Source organism: Saimiri boliviensis, chromosome 13 (assembly GCF_048565385.1).
Source record: "Saimiri boliviensis isolate mSaiBol1 chromosome 13, mSaiBol1.pri, whole genome shotgun sequence".
Lineage (NCBI taxonomy): Eukaryota > Metazoa > Chordata > Mammalia > Primates > Cebidae > Saimiri > Saimiri boliviensis.
Genome location: NC_133461.1, coordinates 27,579,387 through 27,597,932, shown reverse-complemented (window position 1 = coordinate 27,597,932; position 18,546 = coordinate 27,579,387). Strand labels below are relative to the sequence as shown.

The following is an 18,546-nucleotide window of genomic DNA, read 5'->3' as shown; positions in this document are numbered from 1 at the left end:
TAGACAGAGTCTCGCTGTATTGCCCAGGCTGAAATGCAGTGGTGCGATCTTGGCTCACTGCAACCTCTACCTCCCAGGTTCAAGCAATTCTCGTGCCTCAGCCTCCCAAGTAGCTGGGACTACAGGCGTGAACCATCATGCCCACCTAATTTATTTTTTCCTTTTTTTTCTTTGTATTTTTAGCAGAGATGAGGTTTCACCATGTTGGCCAGGTTGGTCTCGAACTCCTGAGGCAGGCAATCTGCCCACCTTGGCCTCCCAAAGTGCTGGGACTACAGACGTGAGCCATCACGCCTGGGCAGCTGCTGGATATTTTAACCACCTCTAGTATGCTAAGCATGAAATCAGTGTTATCTGGCAGTACACAGGAGCTTGAAATACTTTTTTTTTTTTTTAATTGTTATTCGAACTGAAGGAGTTTTTCCCTGAGGTCTGTAATCGTCACTAGCCCTTTCTGTACACAGCCGGCCTGGGCTTGTCAATACCACGTCCACTACTAAGAGAACACGTCTGAAAGCCTTGAAGCGAGGACGGCCCAATCACCTTCAGATGTGAAGCAAATATTCCAATCTAGAAGTAGGAAAATGGAATACGGACCGGGCTTTATGAAGGTGCATAGTCAGGCAAAGGTTCTTAGTGGGTGAAAGATAGTATAAGATTCATCCCAACCAAAGACCAAAAATGACACAAACATATGTATGAGCAAAACATCAGCAGGAACGTTCTTGTGTGGAAAATATTATACGGAAAACAAAAGAAGAGTAACCTTTTCCCTCTCGGTTTAGCTGGCTCTGGTCTTCAGGGCGACCGCCACCACCAGACACACAGCGACACAGGAAGGAGGGAAGCGCCCACAAGGCGCTGCCCTCGAGGTCCTGGGGAGCCCGGAAGCGGGCCTAGAGCCAGGGCCCGGGCGGGCGCCACCGAGCGCGGACCTCCCGCGCATCCTAGAGCGCCCGCGCGGGTTGCGGCTGGCGGCGCACTTCCGTCCGCGTGTATTGTATCCCCGCGGACGGCTGGGCCTGGGTGCTGGCCTGTGCCTCCCTCGCCTCCTGGCGCGGGCCTCGGGGAGAGGGTGAGTGGGGCAGGGCATGCCAGAGGGGGGCGGGGGCGCTTCCTCGGGACTCGCTGGCTCGGCTAGGCCCGGCCCGGCCCGGCGCGGGGGACCTAAGCCCGGGGAGCGCCCAGCAGCGAGGACGCGCCTCGTTCACCACCTCGGGTCGGAGCCTCGGCCTCCCGGCGTCGCGCCCACCCCGCCTTTTTCGAGGCTAACTCGGTCTCTTGGGGGGAACCTGGGCTCGCTAAAGGCCGGAAATCTGGCTTCTGGCCCTGCTTGTGCCTTGGCCTCTCACTTTCTGCTTCCCGGCCCCGGTTCTTTCAGCTCTAAGATGGAGGACGGTGGTATCTGCCCTGTGCACACCACAGGGTGATTGCAGGGTTGACGCTGCCTGGCTGGAAACGAAGGAGCGCCGGTTCTCCACCCGGCAGCCTGTGGAATCGCTTGGGTAGCCTCCAAATGCCGAGGCCCGGTCATCACCGGGTAGTTGTGATCTACGGCCAGGACTGAGCACCACGGCCCCAGAGTGAAATGACAGTACTGTGATCACGACTGGAATATCCACTTTACCGAACGTGGATCACATTCTTGAGAAAGCAAGCAGCCGGGATTTTTTTTTTTTTTTTTTTTTTGTTTTTGTTGTTGTTGTTGTTGTTTGGTTTTGGTCCAAGAAGACAGGGACCTAATCTGGTTTGCTTGCATTTAATTCCTAGTGCCTAGAATGGTGCATGTCCCAAAACATGCACCGTTGATTACATAATTTCTGATTACTTCCCAACCTATTGGGAGGGTTTTCGTTATATTTGTTTTTAAATTATTATGGAAACCTTAAAATCATATATGAAAATAGTATACTAAACTCCGAATTCATGATCAGTCCTATTTCATCTGTTACCCTCTTCCCCACTGTAGTATTTTAAAGCCAATCTGAAATGTACCATTCCATCTCTTTTTCATGTTTATGAAACACAATCACACCTTTTTAAAACATAAAGCCATTATTAGTATAATTAGCATTTCATTTTACCCTCTGCTATCCAGTCAGCATTACATTTTCCTAGTTGTTTCTCTCCCCTTCTCCAGTTTGTCCAAATCAGTATCCAAACAAACTACACACATTTGGTTGATGTCTCTTAGCTCTCTCTTTATCTTTTTCCTTCCTTTATTTTGTTCCCTGTATTTTACTTGAAGAACAAGTCATTTGTACGGTTCGCGTTTTCTGCATCCAGGATTTTGCTTTTTCCATTTCTGTGGTATCCTTTAATAAGCAGGTATTTAGACCTGTAGCCTTGTTGAGGTCAGGTTCTGTTTTTTGGCAAGAGAACTTCATGGGGGATTATTGTGTTTTTCACATTGTATCACACCAGGAGTTAGATAGCATCCTGTCTTTCTTTGTGGACCTAGTAGCACCATAGGATAACCAAACAATTGACCAGGGAATGCCAGCAAATACAAGCAAAAGAAATGAGAGAATATCACCTTTTGGCAACCCCTAATGAAATAATGGATCCTGGCAATGATCACTAGTGGCTGTTAACATCCGAAAGAGAGACAGCTAGACAGTACATGCTGCCTAATGGGGTACTTCTATCAGACAGCACATGTTTGTCTTACCAAGTATTCTTGGAGTAATGGGGGTGGGGTATACAGCTGAAACAAGATTGTCCATGAGTTGATGATTGTTGAAGCTCAGTGGTGGGTGTGTGGCATGCATCATGCTAGTCTCTGCTTCTGTATGTGTCTGAAGTTTTTCAGAATAAAATTAAAAAAAAAAAGATTCATTAGTTGACTAGAGAGTTTAGGTCAGCCTGATCCATCCATTGCAGTTCTGTTAGCCCAGGCATCCCCAAACTGCAGGCCGCATGCGGCCCCCTGAGGCCATTTATCCGGCCCCCCGCCGCACTGCAGGAAGGGGCACCTCTTCCATTGGTGGTCAGTGAGAGGAGCACAGTATGTGGCGGCCCTCCAACGGTCTGAGGGACAGTGAACTGGCCCCCTGTGTAAAAAGTTTAGGGACACCTGTTTAGCCTTTCACTAAGTGGTTCTCAAATCTGACTCCATGTTAGGATCACAGGAGAAGGCTTTAAAAAAAAATACTAAAACATGTTTCACTTGCAGAATTTCCTATCTAAATGTTCTGAGATGGAGCCCAAGCATTGATACGGTTTTTTGTTTTGTTTGGGACTGCAAGTGTATGCCACCATGCCTGGCTAATTTTTTAATTTTTTATAGAGACAGGATCTTGCTATGTTTCGAAGGCTGGTCTTGAACTCCTGGCCTGAAGCCATCCTGCTGCCTCAGCCTCCCAAAGTGCTGAGTTTACAAGCATGAGCCACCAAACCTGACCTTCACTGATACGTTTCAAAAGCTCTCCCTGTGATACTAATAGGCCCCCAGGGTTATACACTACCTGTCTAGATCCACTGTTTCTTAGGGATGACAAAGTGATTATATTCTATTATTCCTTCTGCAGTTAATTAGCCTTTACAAATGTTAACTTTCTGCATTCTGTTTATTCTTACGGATCCTACAAATCAATAAGGAAGCTTCTGCAAATAAAGCTCCTTTATTATCAGGGGAAGACTTGATCTTGGAGGTGAAAATGTAGAGTAACACATGGAAGGGATACTAGCAATAACCTCAAGGTTATGCGTAAGATAGAGATGCACCACTTTGTATCTGAAGGTTGGGGGCAGGAAATATGGGGAGGAGCTGTTTCCCAAAATGGAAAGAAAGACTAGTATGTAGTTAGAGAAGCATGTTTGGCTGTATGACACATTTCCAAAAAAAAAAAAAAGCATCAGCATTAAGTAAAAATAAATTAAAAAAATAATAAAGTGCCACTCATTGGAACATAAAACAATCCACATATTTAAAAGAAAAGTTAACAATTTCCCGTGCAGCCCCCACCCCATTACTTTAATCACCTCTGAGATAACCCATATTAACAGGATGGTGTGTATCTTCTCCCACATCAGACTTTGTCTTACATAAATGTAGGGGTTTGGGGCATTGTTATAAAAATGAGATCATACCATAGCCATCTGTAACTTTTCTCCTTGTCATCCCTCCAGGACAGTAGTTGCAGACTTGACTTTCTATTAGCTGAAGAATAAATAGTTGATAGAATAAATAATAGTCAAATGTACCCATTTTCCTATTGACATATTTAGATCATGTCCATATTTTAGCCACCTTAAGGGCACCACAATATACATCATTGTACATAGATCTTTATTATTAGGGTAGATTCCCAAAAATGGGAATTGCTAGATGAAAGCATATAATTATCAACAGCAATATTATTACTGGTAATATATATTGCCAAATTATTCTCTCAAAGCATAATCGCAGCAGTACCCATTTACCCTCATCCTGGTTAGCACTGGCTAGCTGTGCTTCATTGATATTTGCCTGCTAGCTGATGTGTGGTAAACGGCCTCTTTTTTTTGTTTGTTGTGAGAGTGGATCTTGATCTGTCACCCGGGCTGGAGTACAGCAGTGAGATCATGGCTCACTGCAGCCTTAACCTCCCAGGCTCAAATGATCCACCTGCCTCAGCCTCCTGAATAGCTGGGACTACAAGCACGTGCCTCCATGTCCAGCTGATTTTTGTTTTTTAATTTTTTGTAGGGACAGGGTCTCACTATGTTGCCTAGGCTGGTCTCAAACTCCTGGACTCAAGTGATCCTCTCATCCCAGACTCCCAGAGTGCTGGGATTATAGGCATGAGCTACTGCACCCAGCCTCTTTTTTCTGCATTTTGCATTCCACTAACCATCTGGAGACTGAACACTTACCTTTTATTTATTTATTTAAATTTTTAAAATAGATACATGATAGTTGTTTGAACCCATTTTATGCTTATAGGCCATTTGGATTTCTTCTGTGATTCCTATATATACATGTATATATATCCTTTTTGCCTGTTTTTCTGTTGCACCAGTATTTTTGTATTTTGAATGCATTTGCATAAACTTTTTTAGGAGCATTAACTCTCTGTCATAAGGGGGTCCAAACTCTTTCAGTTTTTTTTCCTTGTCCTTTGACTTTATGAGTCTTGATATATAAAATATTTTATTTAGTGAAAATGTCTGATTTTTAAATGTCCAGGTTTTATATCTTGCCAATAAGTGCTTCCCCATCTCTACAGTTAAAGGTATAAATATTCTAATTTTTGGAACATGTTACTGGATTTTTGCATTTAAATTTCTGACTTATGTGGAGTGTATTTTTATATACAATACAAAATGAGCATCTTGCTTTGCTTTTTTCTGCTGGAACAGCCTATTATGTCAGTGCCATTCATTAAAGAAACCACACTTTTTACACCTTTATGTAAAATGTGGTTTATCAATACTGTATTGATTCCCATAGCTAGGTAGTTTATTGCTGGACTTTCCCTTCCCTTTTACCTCTACTTTTGTGCCAATATTATTCTGATTGATTGAGACAGAGTCTCACTCTATCACCCAGGCTGGAGTGCAATGGTGCAGTCTTGGCTCACTACAACCACTGCCTCCCAGGTTCAAGTGATTCTCCTGCCTCAGCCTCCTGAGTAGCTGGGACTGCACATAGGAGCTACCACACCCAGCTAATTTTTGTATTTTTAGTAGAGACAGGGTTTCACCATCTTGGCTAGGCTGGTCTGGAACTCCTGACCTCAGTTGATCCACCTGCCTTGGCCTCCCATAGTGCTGGGATTATAGGCATGAGCCACTATGCCTGGCCTATTCTGTTTTAATTACATCAGATTGCTCTAGTAAATGTTAATACCTAGAAAGACAAGTCACTACTCACTGCTTTTTGTAATTTTCTTGCCCCTTCTCAGGCATTTATTTTTTTCTTCCATATTATTTTTGTATTGTTTCTGTTCCAAAATAAATCCCACTGGAAATATGATCGAATTTGCACCAAATATATCTATATTAACTTAGGAAAGATGAACATTTCTGTGATACCAAGTCATCTTACCAAAGACATAATGTATATCTCTTATTTTTGTGAATCTTTTGGGTGCTGTTCCTTTGCTGCTAACTTTATTTCTGGCAATTTTGTTTTTGCTCTTGGAATGAGTTTTTCCCCCCATTTCTATTTTTATCTTATTACTAAGACTGAGAAGAGTTATTGAAATTTCCGTATATTTTATATCCAGCTGTTGAATTCTCTTATAGTAGTTTTTCTTAAGCTTATTTGTTTTCTTCTCTGCCATCAATGTGGATAATCTATAATCAGTTATGTATAAGTTTCAGTTTATTCTAATTTATTCTGCTTGATACACATTTTCCATCTCAGAAGTATATCAGAGATGTCAGATGTGCCTAGAAATCATGAAAGGAATAGTGTCAGCAGTTGGAATAAATCTGCACATTCAACAGGTTATTGCTGATCACTTAAAATAACAGAGTCCCAAGTCCTCGTGAATCATGGACCATGTAATTTAGGGAGTGAGACATTTGTCAGCATTATTGTGAAGTATCAGCATGACTGTAGAACATCACAGAGCATTACTGTTAATGATTGTTCAGAGAAAGGGCTGATCATCATGGGCATCAGAGATACCATTTGTTGGTCATAATTAAATACCGTCTCTTGCCCAGTATCTCAACTAGAGTTGTTCAGTGTTTATTAGAAGGAATTTTTTAAAATTAATGAGTGGAAAGTATAGAGAGTTCCCATATGCTGTCTTATCCCTTACCACTCAGTGTTCCCTGTATAAACATCTTGCATTAATATGGTACATGTTCAGAAGCTTAAGGGCTCAAAAAAGAAAAGAAAAATGTGCTACATGTGTCACAGTTGATGAGCCAATATTGGTACATTTTCAACTAACGTTTACATTAGGGCTCATTCACTCTAGTGTTGTTCATTCTGTATACAATTGACAAATGTATAATGACATGTTTGTCTTAACGGTATCATACAGAATCGTTTCACTGCCCTAAACATCCTCTGTGTTCCGCCTAGTCATTCTTCCCTCCCTCCTGCTATATCACTAGCAAGCACTGTTCTTTTTACCATCTCCATAGTTTTGCCTTTTTGAGAGCATCATATAGTTAGAATTCAATTACAGTTTTTAATTGCCTGGGTTTGGTTATTTTTGTTTGTTTGGGTGTGTGAACAATTATACAAGATTTGTTAACTTGTAGTTTTAGCCAAGTTATTAAAATCTTACCGCGGATATGTGTGGAATACTATAAGAGAACAGGAATTCAGACTGTTCTAAATAACCACAAAATAATAATGGTAAATATTACAAGAATGTGTTTTTGGTGCAGTGATAATCCCCAGATGATCACTCTGTTGCAGGGTGGAAGATGTCTATGGATGTGACGTTTCTGGGGACGGGTGCAGCATACCCATCTCCAACCCGGGGTGCCTCTGCTGTGGTCCTTCGGTGTGAGGGCGAGTGCTGGCTCTTTGACTGTGGGGAGGGAACACAGACACAGCTTATGAAAAGCCAACTTAAAGCAGGTTAGTGTGCCTTCAGCTATCTCAGTAAGATTTTTTTGTTGTTTGCTTCATTTTCTTGGCACTTGTTGGACATTTTGTTCAGAAACAGCCCTGATGGTTGCATCCCACTTCAATGCTAGACCCTGGTGAGACTTGGAAGGCCCACAGGCATCTGGCCACATCCACTGAACTTCAGTTACTTATTTACTTGCTTTTCATTTATCCTGTGGATGTTGAAAGCAAGGATTCATGTAGGCTTGGGGTTTGGGAAATGTAGTGGAATATACCAGGCATATCAGATGGACACTCCCTTAGCAAGGAAGCAGTATACATACTTATTTCTACCATTTTCGTGAGAGGATGCAAAGGGTAGGAAATGTTTGGAGGGAGACGCTGAGATGCTCTTTCCCTCTTGGGTTATCAGGGTAAACTTCTCAGAGAAGTTGACCTGTGAGTTGTCAAATAAGGAGGAAGAATTTCCAGGGCTGAGGAAAAGAAGTGCATTTCAGCGAGAGGGAATGGAGTGAGCAGAGGCCAGCACCTGGGAGATAGAGTACTAATGGTGAAAAGCTTGAGCTCAGAGTCAGGCAGATCTGGTTTCTAGTTCCGGTTGTGTCATGGGCTTGTGACCTTAGCAGATCAGCAAACTTCAACTTTACTTTCCCCATCTTGAAAATGGCGATTAAAAAATCTATGTAGAAAGGGTGTTATGAGAATTATATGTAATCATTTATTCTCTGGCAGTACCCTTACAGTGGTAGGACAGCCTGCCCTGAGCTCCTCAAGTTCTCTGCATTGTGGGTTTCTGCCTCATGATAGCTTGCTTCATAGCCAGCATGGGAGAAGGAGACTCTAGAGTAAGTCTGCTAACGAGTCTTACGTCCCATAACATAATCATATTGCATTCCTGTGCCATATTCTACTGGTTAGAAGCAAGTCACAAGTCCCAGCCACACTCAGGAGAGGGGATTATAGGACATGAACGGACATGAACACCAGGAAGTAGGAGCCACAGGAACCACCTAAAGTATGCACCACACACCACAAGTATATTTTACAGTTTCTTTTTATGTGATTTGTGTGTGTGTGTGTGTGTGTGAGAGACTGAGTCTTGCTCTGTCACCCAGGCTGCAGTGCAGTGGCATGATCTCGGCTCACTGAAACCTCTGCCTCCTGGGTTCAAATGATTCTTGTGCCTCAGCCTCCTGAGTAGCTGAGATTACAGGTACGCACCACCACACCTGGCTAACATTTTTTTTTTTTTTTAGGCAGAGTATTGCTCTGTCACCAGGCTGGAGTGCAGTGGCACGATCTCAGCTCACTGCAACCTCTGCCTCCCGGGTTCAAGTGATTTGCCTGCCTTAGCCAGGACTATAGGCATGCGCCACCACGCCCAGCTAATTTTTGTATTTTTAGTAGAGACGGGGTTTTCCCCATGTTGGCCAGGATGGTCTTAATCTCTTGACCTCATGATCCACCCACCTCGGCTTCCCAAGGTGCTGGGATTACAGGTGTGAGCCACTGTACCCAGCTTAACTTTTTTGTATTTTTAGTAGAGATGGGGTTTCACCATGTTGCTCAGACTGGTCTTGAACTCCTCAGCTCAGGCAATCCACCTGCCTCGTCTTCCCAAAGTGCTAGGATTCAGGTGTGAGCCACTGCACCCAGTCTATATAGGTTTTAAATAAACACTTGGAGTTGGGCACAGTGGCTCCTGCCTGTAATCCCAGCACTTTGGGAGGTCAAAGCAGGAAGATGACTTGAGGCCAGGAGTTTGACGCTAACCTGGGTAACATAAAGAGACTCTATCTCTACAAGAAATAAAAAAGTTGGGGTGGTTGTGTGCACCTGTGGTCCCAGCCGGAGGCTGAGGCATGAGGATCCTTTGAGTCCAGGAGGTCGAAGCTGCAGTGAGCCGGGATCAGCCATTGCACTCTAGCCTGGTGACAGAGCAAGACCCTGTCTCAACAAACAAATAAATAAACATAAATGCATACATTCTTATGTACAGTTGGTAAATCTAATCTTGGCCAAAAAATACCCCCAAAAGCCTGGGGGAACCTTTAGTTTACAACATTCCATAGGCTTAGAAAAAAATTTCTGGCCTCAGAGAGGAAGGTGAGAGAGGAATCCCAGAGCATTACATATGACTCTCTAGTACTGAAACGCCCCCAGTCTCAAAATGGAATGCAGCACCCTCAATATATAGTAATTTCTCTCCATGGCCTATTATGGACCTATCATTATTTGGTTCATTGAAACCCTTTCAGCTTGTACTACCTCCAGGGATAGTAAGTTTTGAGTTTCATAGGAGTTTCTATTTAGCAAAACATACTTCTTATAAGCTTCCAGGGTCCTAATATGCACATCTCTGACTGATTAAGAAGTGCAGGTTTGGCATCTCCATTTCTTTTAGAGTTTTAAAGAACAAGCATAAGCCTTCTTTTTTCCCCTTAAAAATGGGCTGGGTATGGTGGCTCATATCTGTAATCTTTGGGAGGCTGAGGTGGGAGGATCACTTGAACCCAGGGGTTCAAGAACTATGATTGTGCTACTGCACTCCAGCCTGGGCAACAGAGTGAGACCTGCTTCTAAAAAAATAAAACAAAATTTTTAATGATTATGAAATTTTTTTTGATATAAATTTAAATATAATTGCAGTTTGTTACATGGATATATTACATAGTGGTGAAGTCTCGGGTTTATTGTATCCATCTCCCAAATAATGTATATTGCTCCCATCAGATAAATCATCCTTCACCACCCCCAGCCACCCTTCCGTGTTTCCAAGTCTTCCATATATATTATTCTACACCATATACTCATGTGTACACATGAAATGATTATTAAAAGTATTATGAGCATGATTTTTAAAATTAGATAAAAAGTATAAATGCTTATTGTAAAAATTCAAACAAAACAGAAAAGTGTAAATAAGAAAAGTCCAAGCCCCCCATCCGTCATAGGTGAAATATATATATATATATATATATATATATATATATATATATATATATATGTGGTGATAGTATGGGAGTGTGTGTGTGTGTGTGTGTGTGTATGTGTGTGTGTGTGTATGTGTGTGTGTGTGTGTGTGTTAGTTCTGCATACATAGAATTATACTGCTCTTGGCATAACCTGCTTTTTTTAAATCACCTGAGCAATGTATACAAAGAATATATTGCAGCTTTTCCAAATCCAGTAAATATACCTATGTCTTCATTTTTAGAGAATGCTCAGTATTCCACTCCTCTGTAGATGACATATTTCCCCATAACTTCCTTGTTCCCAAGGGAAAGGGAACTCAGGCATTTTTCTGTCTTCATTTGAGAGCTTCCTCATACTTTCGATGATTGTGGTTGTCATTCCTTCTCCTTCAAAATCAAGTTTTTTAAAAAATGCAATGTTTGTCTCCCTGAAACTGTTGATAACTGTAGGAAGAAGTTTTTCGGTTAATTTGCCTCACTTCAGGTTCACAAGTTGTTTTGTGTTCAGTTTGGCTTTGTTTTAGAGTAGATAAGGAAAGGGCCCAGAAAGTCTGATGTTGGCGGTTTTGAGGCTACTGGGGGATCTGGACTCAGTGACTGCTGTAGTTCTTTTTTTTTTTTTTGAGACAGAGTTTTGCTTTTGGTGCCTAGGCTGGAGTGCAGTGGCGTGATCTTGGCACACTGCAACCTCCACCTCCTGGGTTCAAGCAAGCGATTCTCCTGCCTCAGTCTCCCAAGTAGCTGAGATTATAGGCATGTGCTACCACACCCACCTAATTTTGGGTTTTTAGTAGAGATCGGGTTTCTCCATGTTGGTGAGGCTGATCTTGAACTCCCAAACTTAGGTGATCCCCCCGCTCCGCCTCAGCCTCCCAAAGTGTTGGGATTATAGGTGTGAGCCACCACACCTGGCCCTACTGCTATATAGTTCTTTTGTCTGCAGAGTCCTCAGGTCATGCATGGAGGTAGCTTGGTAAGCTGGACAGGGAGATGGGGGAAATGAGGGATTCAGGCAGTCAAAAAACAGCAAAAAGGAGCATATTGAGGAAACTTCTAGAGTGCCTCCTGGGGATTCGCAAGGTCTCAATCAGCTTGTGCCCAACCTGTTGTTCTCTGTTGCTGGGGCCTGGGCTTGATGTCATAATTCTGGAAAGACTTGCTTGGAGAACACTTGATATTATGGGACAAATTGCATTGTAGTAAACTCTTCTTGTTCTTTTATGGTGTCAATAAACTGTTTCTATACTTTTATAGCATCAAGTGTTTAAAATAGGTAGGCTTTGAGCAAAGGACCAAAAGCCTCTTTTGTACTAGAAATGTGTTAGTTGTGATTGCTTCTTTCGAAATGCCGTGTGGCACATCTCAGAAAATGCTGATGTGGCGTCCTGCCACATTGCAGCAATAAATTCAGTTTACCATTGGCTAAATCAAGTTATAACCTAAGCCAGTATGCACTGAAAAAGCTGTTATATTAGTTCAGACTGAAAGGAAGAATGGACCCAAGTACCCTTACATAATAGCATAGGGGATCAGCTCTCCTGCATTCTGGCATCTATTGCCCACCCTCCTTCTCAGTTCCTTACCTTGTTCCTCTCCTACCTCCCTTCTGCCTCCTCTCTTTCTTCTCCCTTCCTCACCCTCCTTCCTTTTCTCCATCTTCTTCAACCTCACCCAGAAAAGCAGGCTGTGACCTGATTGGTTAATCCCTGTCCAGTGTAGGGAGTCCTTAAAAGGCAATTTTGGGTTCAGGCACTGGTCCAGTCAGTTGGAGCCAGTGGAACATTTTGTTTTCCTGTAATACATGTTTGCTTTTCTCAGAGGGAGCAGTAGGGGGCAATATAATTGCTAGATGGTTTTGATACTTGAAGCCTATTTATTTAATAGTTAAGTGAATTTTTTTGGTACACTTTGTATTTTACTTTTTTTTTTAATGTGACAGAAAATGTAAGAAAATACTCTGAAAGCTGTAAAACTATGTAATATGAAGATGTTTTATGAAAAAAGTTATATCTTATTGAAACCATCTGGTGGGGCCAGGTACAGTGGCTAGAGCCTGTAATCCCAGCACTTGGGGAGGCCGAGGTGGGAAAATTGCTTAAGGCCAGGAGTTTGAGACCAGCCTGGGCAACATAGCAAGACCCCATCTCTACAAAATTTAAAAAAAGAAAAAAGCCAGGCATGGTGGTAGTTACCTGTAGTCCTAGCTACTTGGAAGGCTGAGGCAGTAGGATCACTTGAGCCCAGGAGGTCAGGGCTGCAGTAAGCTATGATCACAGCACTGCACTCCAGCCTGGATGACAGAGTGAGACCTGTCTCTTTAAAAAAAACTATTAAAAACAAACGAACAATAAAAACCATCTGGTGAAATAAAGCTCTTGCTTTTGGAATCATATAGCAAAATGTAAACAAATTAAGTTTATGATGGTAAGTAGAACTTTTAAATTCAATTTACTATTTTTAATGTAAATTGTTAGACTTGTTTCAAATAACTTTGTATGGGTTTTTACTTAATGAAAAATTTCCAAATGTATATTCTCTGTCTCAATCAAAAGGAAGAATTACCAAGATCTTCATCACACATCTTCATGGAGACCATTTCTTTGGCCTTCCTGGGCTCCTCTGCACAATCAGCCTGCAGAGTGGCTCCATTGTGTCCAAACAGCCTATTGAAATCTATGGCCCTGTAGGGCTTCGGGACTTTATCTGGCGAACCATGGAACTCTCTCACACAGAGCTGGTCTTCCATTATGTGGTTCACGAACTGGTTCCCACAGCAGATCAATGTCCTGCAGAAGAACTAAAAGAATTTATACCTGTGAATAGAGCAGGCAGTCCTCCCAAAGAGGAACAAGGAAGAACTATCCTACTAGACTCAGAAGAAAACTCATACCTTCTGTTTGATGATGAACAGTTTGTTGTAAAAGCATTTCGCCTCTTTCACAGAATTCCCTCATTTGGGTTTTCAGTTTTGGAAAAGAAACGCCCAGGTAAACTCAATGCACAGAAACTAAAAGACCTCGGTAAGCATTTTTTTCCCCCTTCTCATCAGTAGGGTTCCTGTTAACTGAAGCTGTAAGAAGTGTCATAGTAAGGCCAGGTGTTGTGGCTTATGCCTGTAATCCTAGCACTTTGGGAGGCTGAGGTGAGTGGATCACTTGAGTTCAGGAGTTCAAGACCAGCCTAGGAAACATGGTGAAACCCCATCTCTACTAAAAATACAAAAATTAACTGGGTATGGTGGCATGCACCTGTAGTCCCAGCTTCTTGGGAAGCTGAGGCAGGAGAATCACTTGAACCTGGGAGGTCAAGGCTGCAGTGAGCCAAGATGGCATTACTATACTCCAGCTTGGGTAACAGAGCAAGACTCTGTCTCAAAAAAAAAAAGGTACCATAGTAAACTTGTAAACTTCCATTCCTCTATCCCAGGCCTAAAACTGACATTTTCTCCACTTAGTCCCTTTGCCCAAAGTTTGCTTATTAAGGAAAATCCATGGGGACAAAAAATGCTACTTAGAGCAAAAGCCAAGTATACATCTGAATCCCCTCCTGAGCTCCCTGGATCCACATTCTTAGTCTGTCTTCACCTTACACTATCTTGGTTGGCAAGGTGATTTGGGTGGTAGTGGTGGTGGTTTTAGGTTCAGGCTTTATTTTTTCATGTCTTCCCTTTGATATGTGTTTTTGATGACATCTTTGGTCTGAGAATTTTTGCCATAATTTTTAACCTTGCAACTACAACCATGTGCTTTTAGTTTCCTTCTCTATCTACTTTGCCTACGAATTTAAGCTTGATTAAATTAATTTGGTATTCAAAATGCTGTGCCTCAGCCAGTTTTATATACCAGAATTCATCACAGTTGAAAGCCATCATATAGAGGTGGGCTTGGGGCCCATCTAAGCCTTCACACCTTCTCCATGCTAAGCCAGGATGCACGAGGGGATCTTCAACATCTCTTATGAGGTAGAGTCCAGGTACAAGGTACATTATATCTCCAGCGTCACTGCCTTCACGGGCATGGTGTGGCCGTGACTGTAAAAAGTATGGTGGCATTATGTGTGTGTTTGTTTTTTTATTTATGCACTATCTTCCTCAACTAAAATAAAATGCTAGATAATGAGGAAAAGTGACTTAGGCCAAGGGTATTTTTGTTACCTGAAAGCCCGTGGAAATACTATTATATTTGGAAACTTTAAACATGATCTGTGTTAGAATCTGTGGTCACATTTACTAGTTTGTAAGTATTGTCCATAGTGATGATCAGATCTTATTTTAAATTAATATGAAATTTAGGCCCACTTTGATAAATGTGGAACTGCCCGTCTGCCAAGAAGATTAATAGTGTACAGTTGCCTGAAAAAAATGCTCCTTGATCTTGTAATACAAACAATCCTCTCTAACAATTTTTTATTAAGTTACTTTGTAGGCACTTGGTTTGACTAGGTGTTGATTAAACCGTTTTTTGGAGGCAGTCTCACTCTGTTGTCCAGGCTGAGTGCAGTGATAGGATCTCAGCTCGCTCACTGCCACTTCTGCCTCCTGGGTTAAAGCAATTCTCATGCCTCGGCCTCCCATGTAGTTGGGACTACAGATGTGCACCACTGTGCCCAGCTAATTTTTTGTGTTTTTAGTAGATGCAAGGTCTCACTATGTTGGCCTGGCTGCTCTCAAACTCCTGAGCTCAAGTGATCTCTCTGCCTTGGCTTTGCAAAGTGCTGGGATTACAGGCATGAGCCACTGCACCCAGCCTGTTTATATCATTATTTAAATGTACTCTTAAATTTTACCCAAAGGTGAGCTTATTAAATAAAGCACTCTCAAAAACTGTTGTTTCCATGCACTGCAGAGAATCAAGAATGTTATACTGACCATAATAGTGATACTTAGGAGACTAAAACTTGTCTGACATGCATGCATGAGAATTATTTTAAGTACTAAGACATTGCTAATATCAATCAACACTGAAATCTTTAAAATGTGTAAGTAATTCCAGTTTTCCACAAGTAGCAAAACATACAATTATGGATGCCTTTTCCATTAGCTATTTGCAATGCTGTTAAAATAGACTTGAAAAGTCATAAATTCCATTTCTATGATGTAATGTTATCTGCCTTCATCATTAGGTGTTCCACCAGGTCCTGCCTATGGGAAGCTGAAAAATGGAATTTCCGTTGTTCTGGAAAATGGGGTTATAATTTCTCCCCAAGATGTCTTAAAAAAGCCTATTGTTGGAAGAAAAATCTGCATATTGGGGGACTGCTCTGGGGTTGTGGGTGATGAAGGAGTAAAGCTGTGCTTTGAAGCAGACCTGTTGATCCATGAAGCAACCCTGGATGATGCCCAGATGGACAAAGCGAAGGAGCACGGCCACAGCACACCACAGATGGCAGCAACATTTGCAAAGTTGTGCCGTGCAAAGAGGCTGGTTCTGACTCACTTTAGTCAGAGGTACAAACCAGTTGCCTTGGCCAGAGAAGGAGAAACAGATGGCATTGCAGAACTAAAAAAGCAAGCTGAATCAGTGTTAGATCTCCAGGAAGTGACTCTAGCAGAAGATTTTATGGTGATAAGCATTCCAATCAAGAAATAAAACCAGTGTTCCTGAGTGCATACTGACATGTCTGTGATATGTTACTGAACCTATAGTCCAGCTTTTTATTTCTTGTTTTAGTCTGAAATCATTTGGGCCCTAATAATCCTAAAAAGAATGGAGTTGCTTTGATGAATTGACTCAGTATAATTAAAGGAAGTAAGCTTTTTGATAATAAATCTTTTTAAGAGGAAAAAACCCCAGCATCCTTATTAAAGCCCAAATTTGACAAATTGATAGACTAGTCAGGTATACTTCTCATTTTGTGCTGCTACCATGGATATCAGCCAATATTCCATGCAGTCCTGGGCTTAGCTGCTGCCCAGCTTTATTGCTGCTGTTGGCAAAGTGCACAGGACTCAGCCCTCGTGGCTAAAAATGGTATTTTGGCAGTTTGTGTTGAATCTGTTTGTGTTATTAACAGAATAGGGAGAAATGTCATGAGATGTTGGACATGCAGGATTGACGATAGCATGAGCATAGCTTTGCTGTAATACTGAATACAGGGTTTGGCTAGGTGTTTAACATTTTATTGAACTTTCTGGTTGGCTCTTAACCCATGGTTCTCAGCTGAGCTGACCCTGCTCCTCTAGAAGGAGTTTTGAAATTATGGGGATGTTTTCTTGTTACAGTGACTGACTAGGCGGGGCGGGGGTGGTGATGAAGATGATGGTATTGATGGTATTGGTGGTACTGCTACTACTCGAATTTAGTCAGTAGGATTCAGGGATGTCCTATAAAAGTTTTGATCAGTCATGTACAATAAAGAATCCTCTCACCCCGAAATGCATATTGCAGACCCATTGAGAAATACAGCAAGTTAAAGCTGATAACCCCTGATGTGAATATAGTTTACCAAAATTAGTGACATAATGAGTCGAATTACTAGGCAAGTCCAATCCGAAAGAGTGAATATGTTAGAATTGCAATGTCATGCCAAGTAACATTTTAAAGAAATGAGCCATCAAGTGAAGCTTATGAACCTGGAGGAAAAAATGCTTATCTATTAAACTGAGGTTTCATTTTCATGTCCCTATTAATAATTCGTTCAGCACAATTAAAAAATTTTTTTTCTTTCTAGAATAGCTCTTCCTTCTGAGCTGCCTTCCACCTTCCTTCTGTCTGGTATATCTCTGAATCATTTGCCCCTCAATGTTTCTTAAAATGTGTTCCATAGAAAGCTAGTCTTAAGTGCTGATTCACTCAGAAAGGCTCCTCAGTCAAATCAGTTTGGGAAACACTTTATGCTGTCTGTCCTTCTAGGAGTGGCGTAGTGCTCATCAGCATGTTAAAAACAGTATTGCTGCAAATGATCATAAACAAGTGTTTGGTGCCCGAAAGACCTGATCCCAGAATCCCATTCTGTGACTTACGGTCTGGAGCAGGTAACACTCTGAGTTTCTTCAGTGTGCTCATTTCAAAAATTGGAAAAACACTAAGACTCAATTCACAGATTGTTAAACAAGAAAACATATATAAGGAGCATAGCACATTGCTTAAGGGTGTTGAGAAATCCTGTAGTACAGAGGCCTGTCAGCTCTACTGAACCCCTTTCTCAGCGCTATTTCACCAATACTATGTATTAACATCTCAGGAACCTAGAAAGCTTTATAGCACATGTATTTAGAAACATTGTTGTAGTACATACTGTTCAATTCCTCTGGGTTCTGGGGCTTCTCCGGCCAAAATTTTTGACTCCTGGCTAGTTTTGGAGACTCCAAAGTAGTTATGACCAGCTGGGGGCAGTGGCTAATGCCTGTAATTCCAACACTTGGAGGCCAAGGCAGGTGGATTGCTTGAGCCCAGGAGTTCCAGACCAGCCTGGTCAACATGGTGAAACCCCGTCTTTACAAAAAACACAAAAGTTAGCCAGGCATAGTGGTGTATGCCTGTGGTCTCAGCTATTCAGGAGGCCAAGGTGGGAGCCTGGAGAGGCTGAGGCTGCAGTAAGCCATGATTATGCTATTATACTCCAGCCTGAGCAACAGAGCAAGACCCTCTATCTCTCTCTCTCTCAAAAAAGAAAAAAGTAGGAATGATCAAGATAGGTTTGGTTACTTGAGATCTGATAATCCTGATGCAGCCTCTAGAATGGTCTATCTTACTGTAGATTCTTCCCGCCCGCCAAGTGCCAAACTTTGACCATGCATGAAGCCTGTCATGGTTTCTAAACTCAATTCAAATAAGCATTAATTAGACATTAATATGTACCCAAATTTGTGCAAGAGACTAGGACTCTAGGACTAGAATGGCTTGGATGAGTATCTGTAATGCATGAAGCCCCTGAGGGTAGAGACGATGTCTTAGTCACTGCTACATCCTTAGAAATGTCCACCTAGAGCTGGGTGCAGTGGTATGTTCCTGTAGTCCCAGCTACTTGGGAGGCTGAGGTGGGAGGATGACTTGAGCCCAGGAGTTCAAGTCCATAGCAACATAGCAAGACTCCATCTTGGCCAGGAAC

General features: G+C 42.1%; 1 protein-coding gene across 3 annotated transcripts; it reads left to right on the top strand.

The window, feature by feature from the left end:
- The first annotated feature begins 916 nt into the window (after window positions 1–916).
- Window positions 917–16,105, top strand: ELAC1 (elaC ribonuclease Z 1). 3 transcript variants are annotated; one of them, XM_010336802.3, is made up of 4 exons: window positions 917–1,075; window positions 7,367–7,531; window positions 13,050–13,484; window positions 15,619–16,105. In XM_010336802.3, the coding sequence occupies exons 2-4, from the start codon at window positions 7,375–7,377 to the stop codon at window positions 16,083–16,085; spliced, it is 1,059 nt and encodes a 352-aa protein (XP_010335104.1). In that variant the 5' UTR covers window positions 917–1,075; window positions 7,367–7,374; the 3' UTR covers window positions 16,086–16,105. The 3 variants fall into 3 exon arrangements, with proteins under 3 accessions (XP_010335104.1, XP_003926113.1, XP_074239529.1); XM_003926064.4 differs by having other exon boundaries at window positions 13,050–13,517; XM_074383428.1 differs by having other exon boundaries at window positions 1,382–7,531; window positions 13,050–13,517.
- The last annotated feature ends 2,441 nt before the right edge of the window (window positions 16,106–18,546 follow it).

Coding starts and splice junctions, on each gene's coding strand:
- ELAC1 (XM_003926064.4), top strand. CDS start 7,375: ATGTCTATGGATGTGACGTTTCTGGGGACGGGTGCAGCATACCCATCT. Junction 7,532..13,049: donor GAAAAGCCAACTTAAAGCAG/GTTAGTGTGCCT, acceptor CTCAATCAAAAG/GAAGAATTACCAAGATCTTC. Junction 13,518..15,618: donor ACAGAAACTAAAAGACCTCG/GTAAGCATTTTT, acceptor CTTCATCATTAG/GTGTTCCACCAGGTCCTGCC.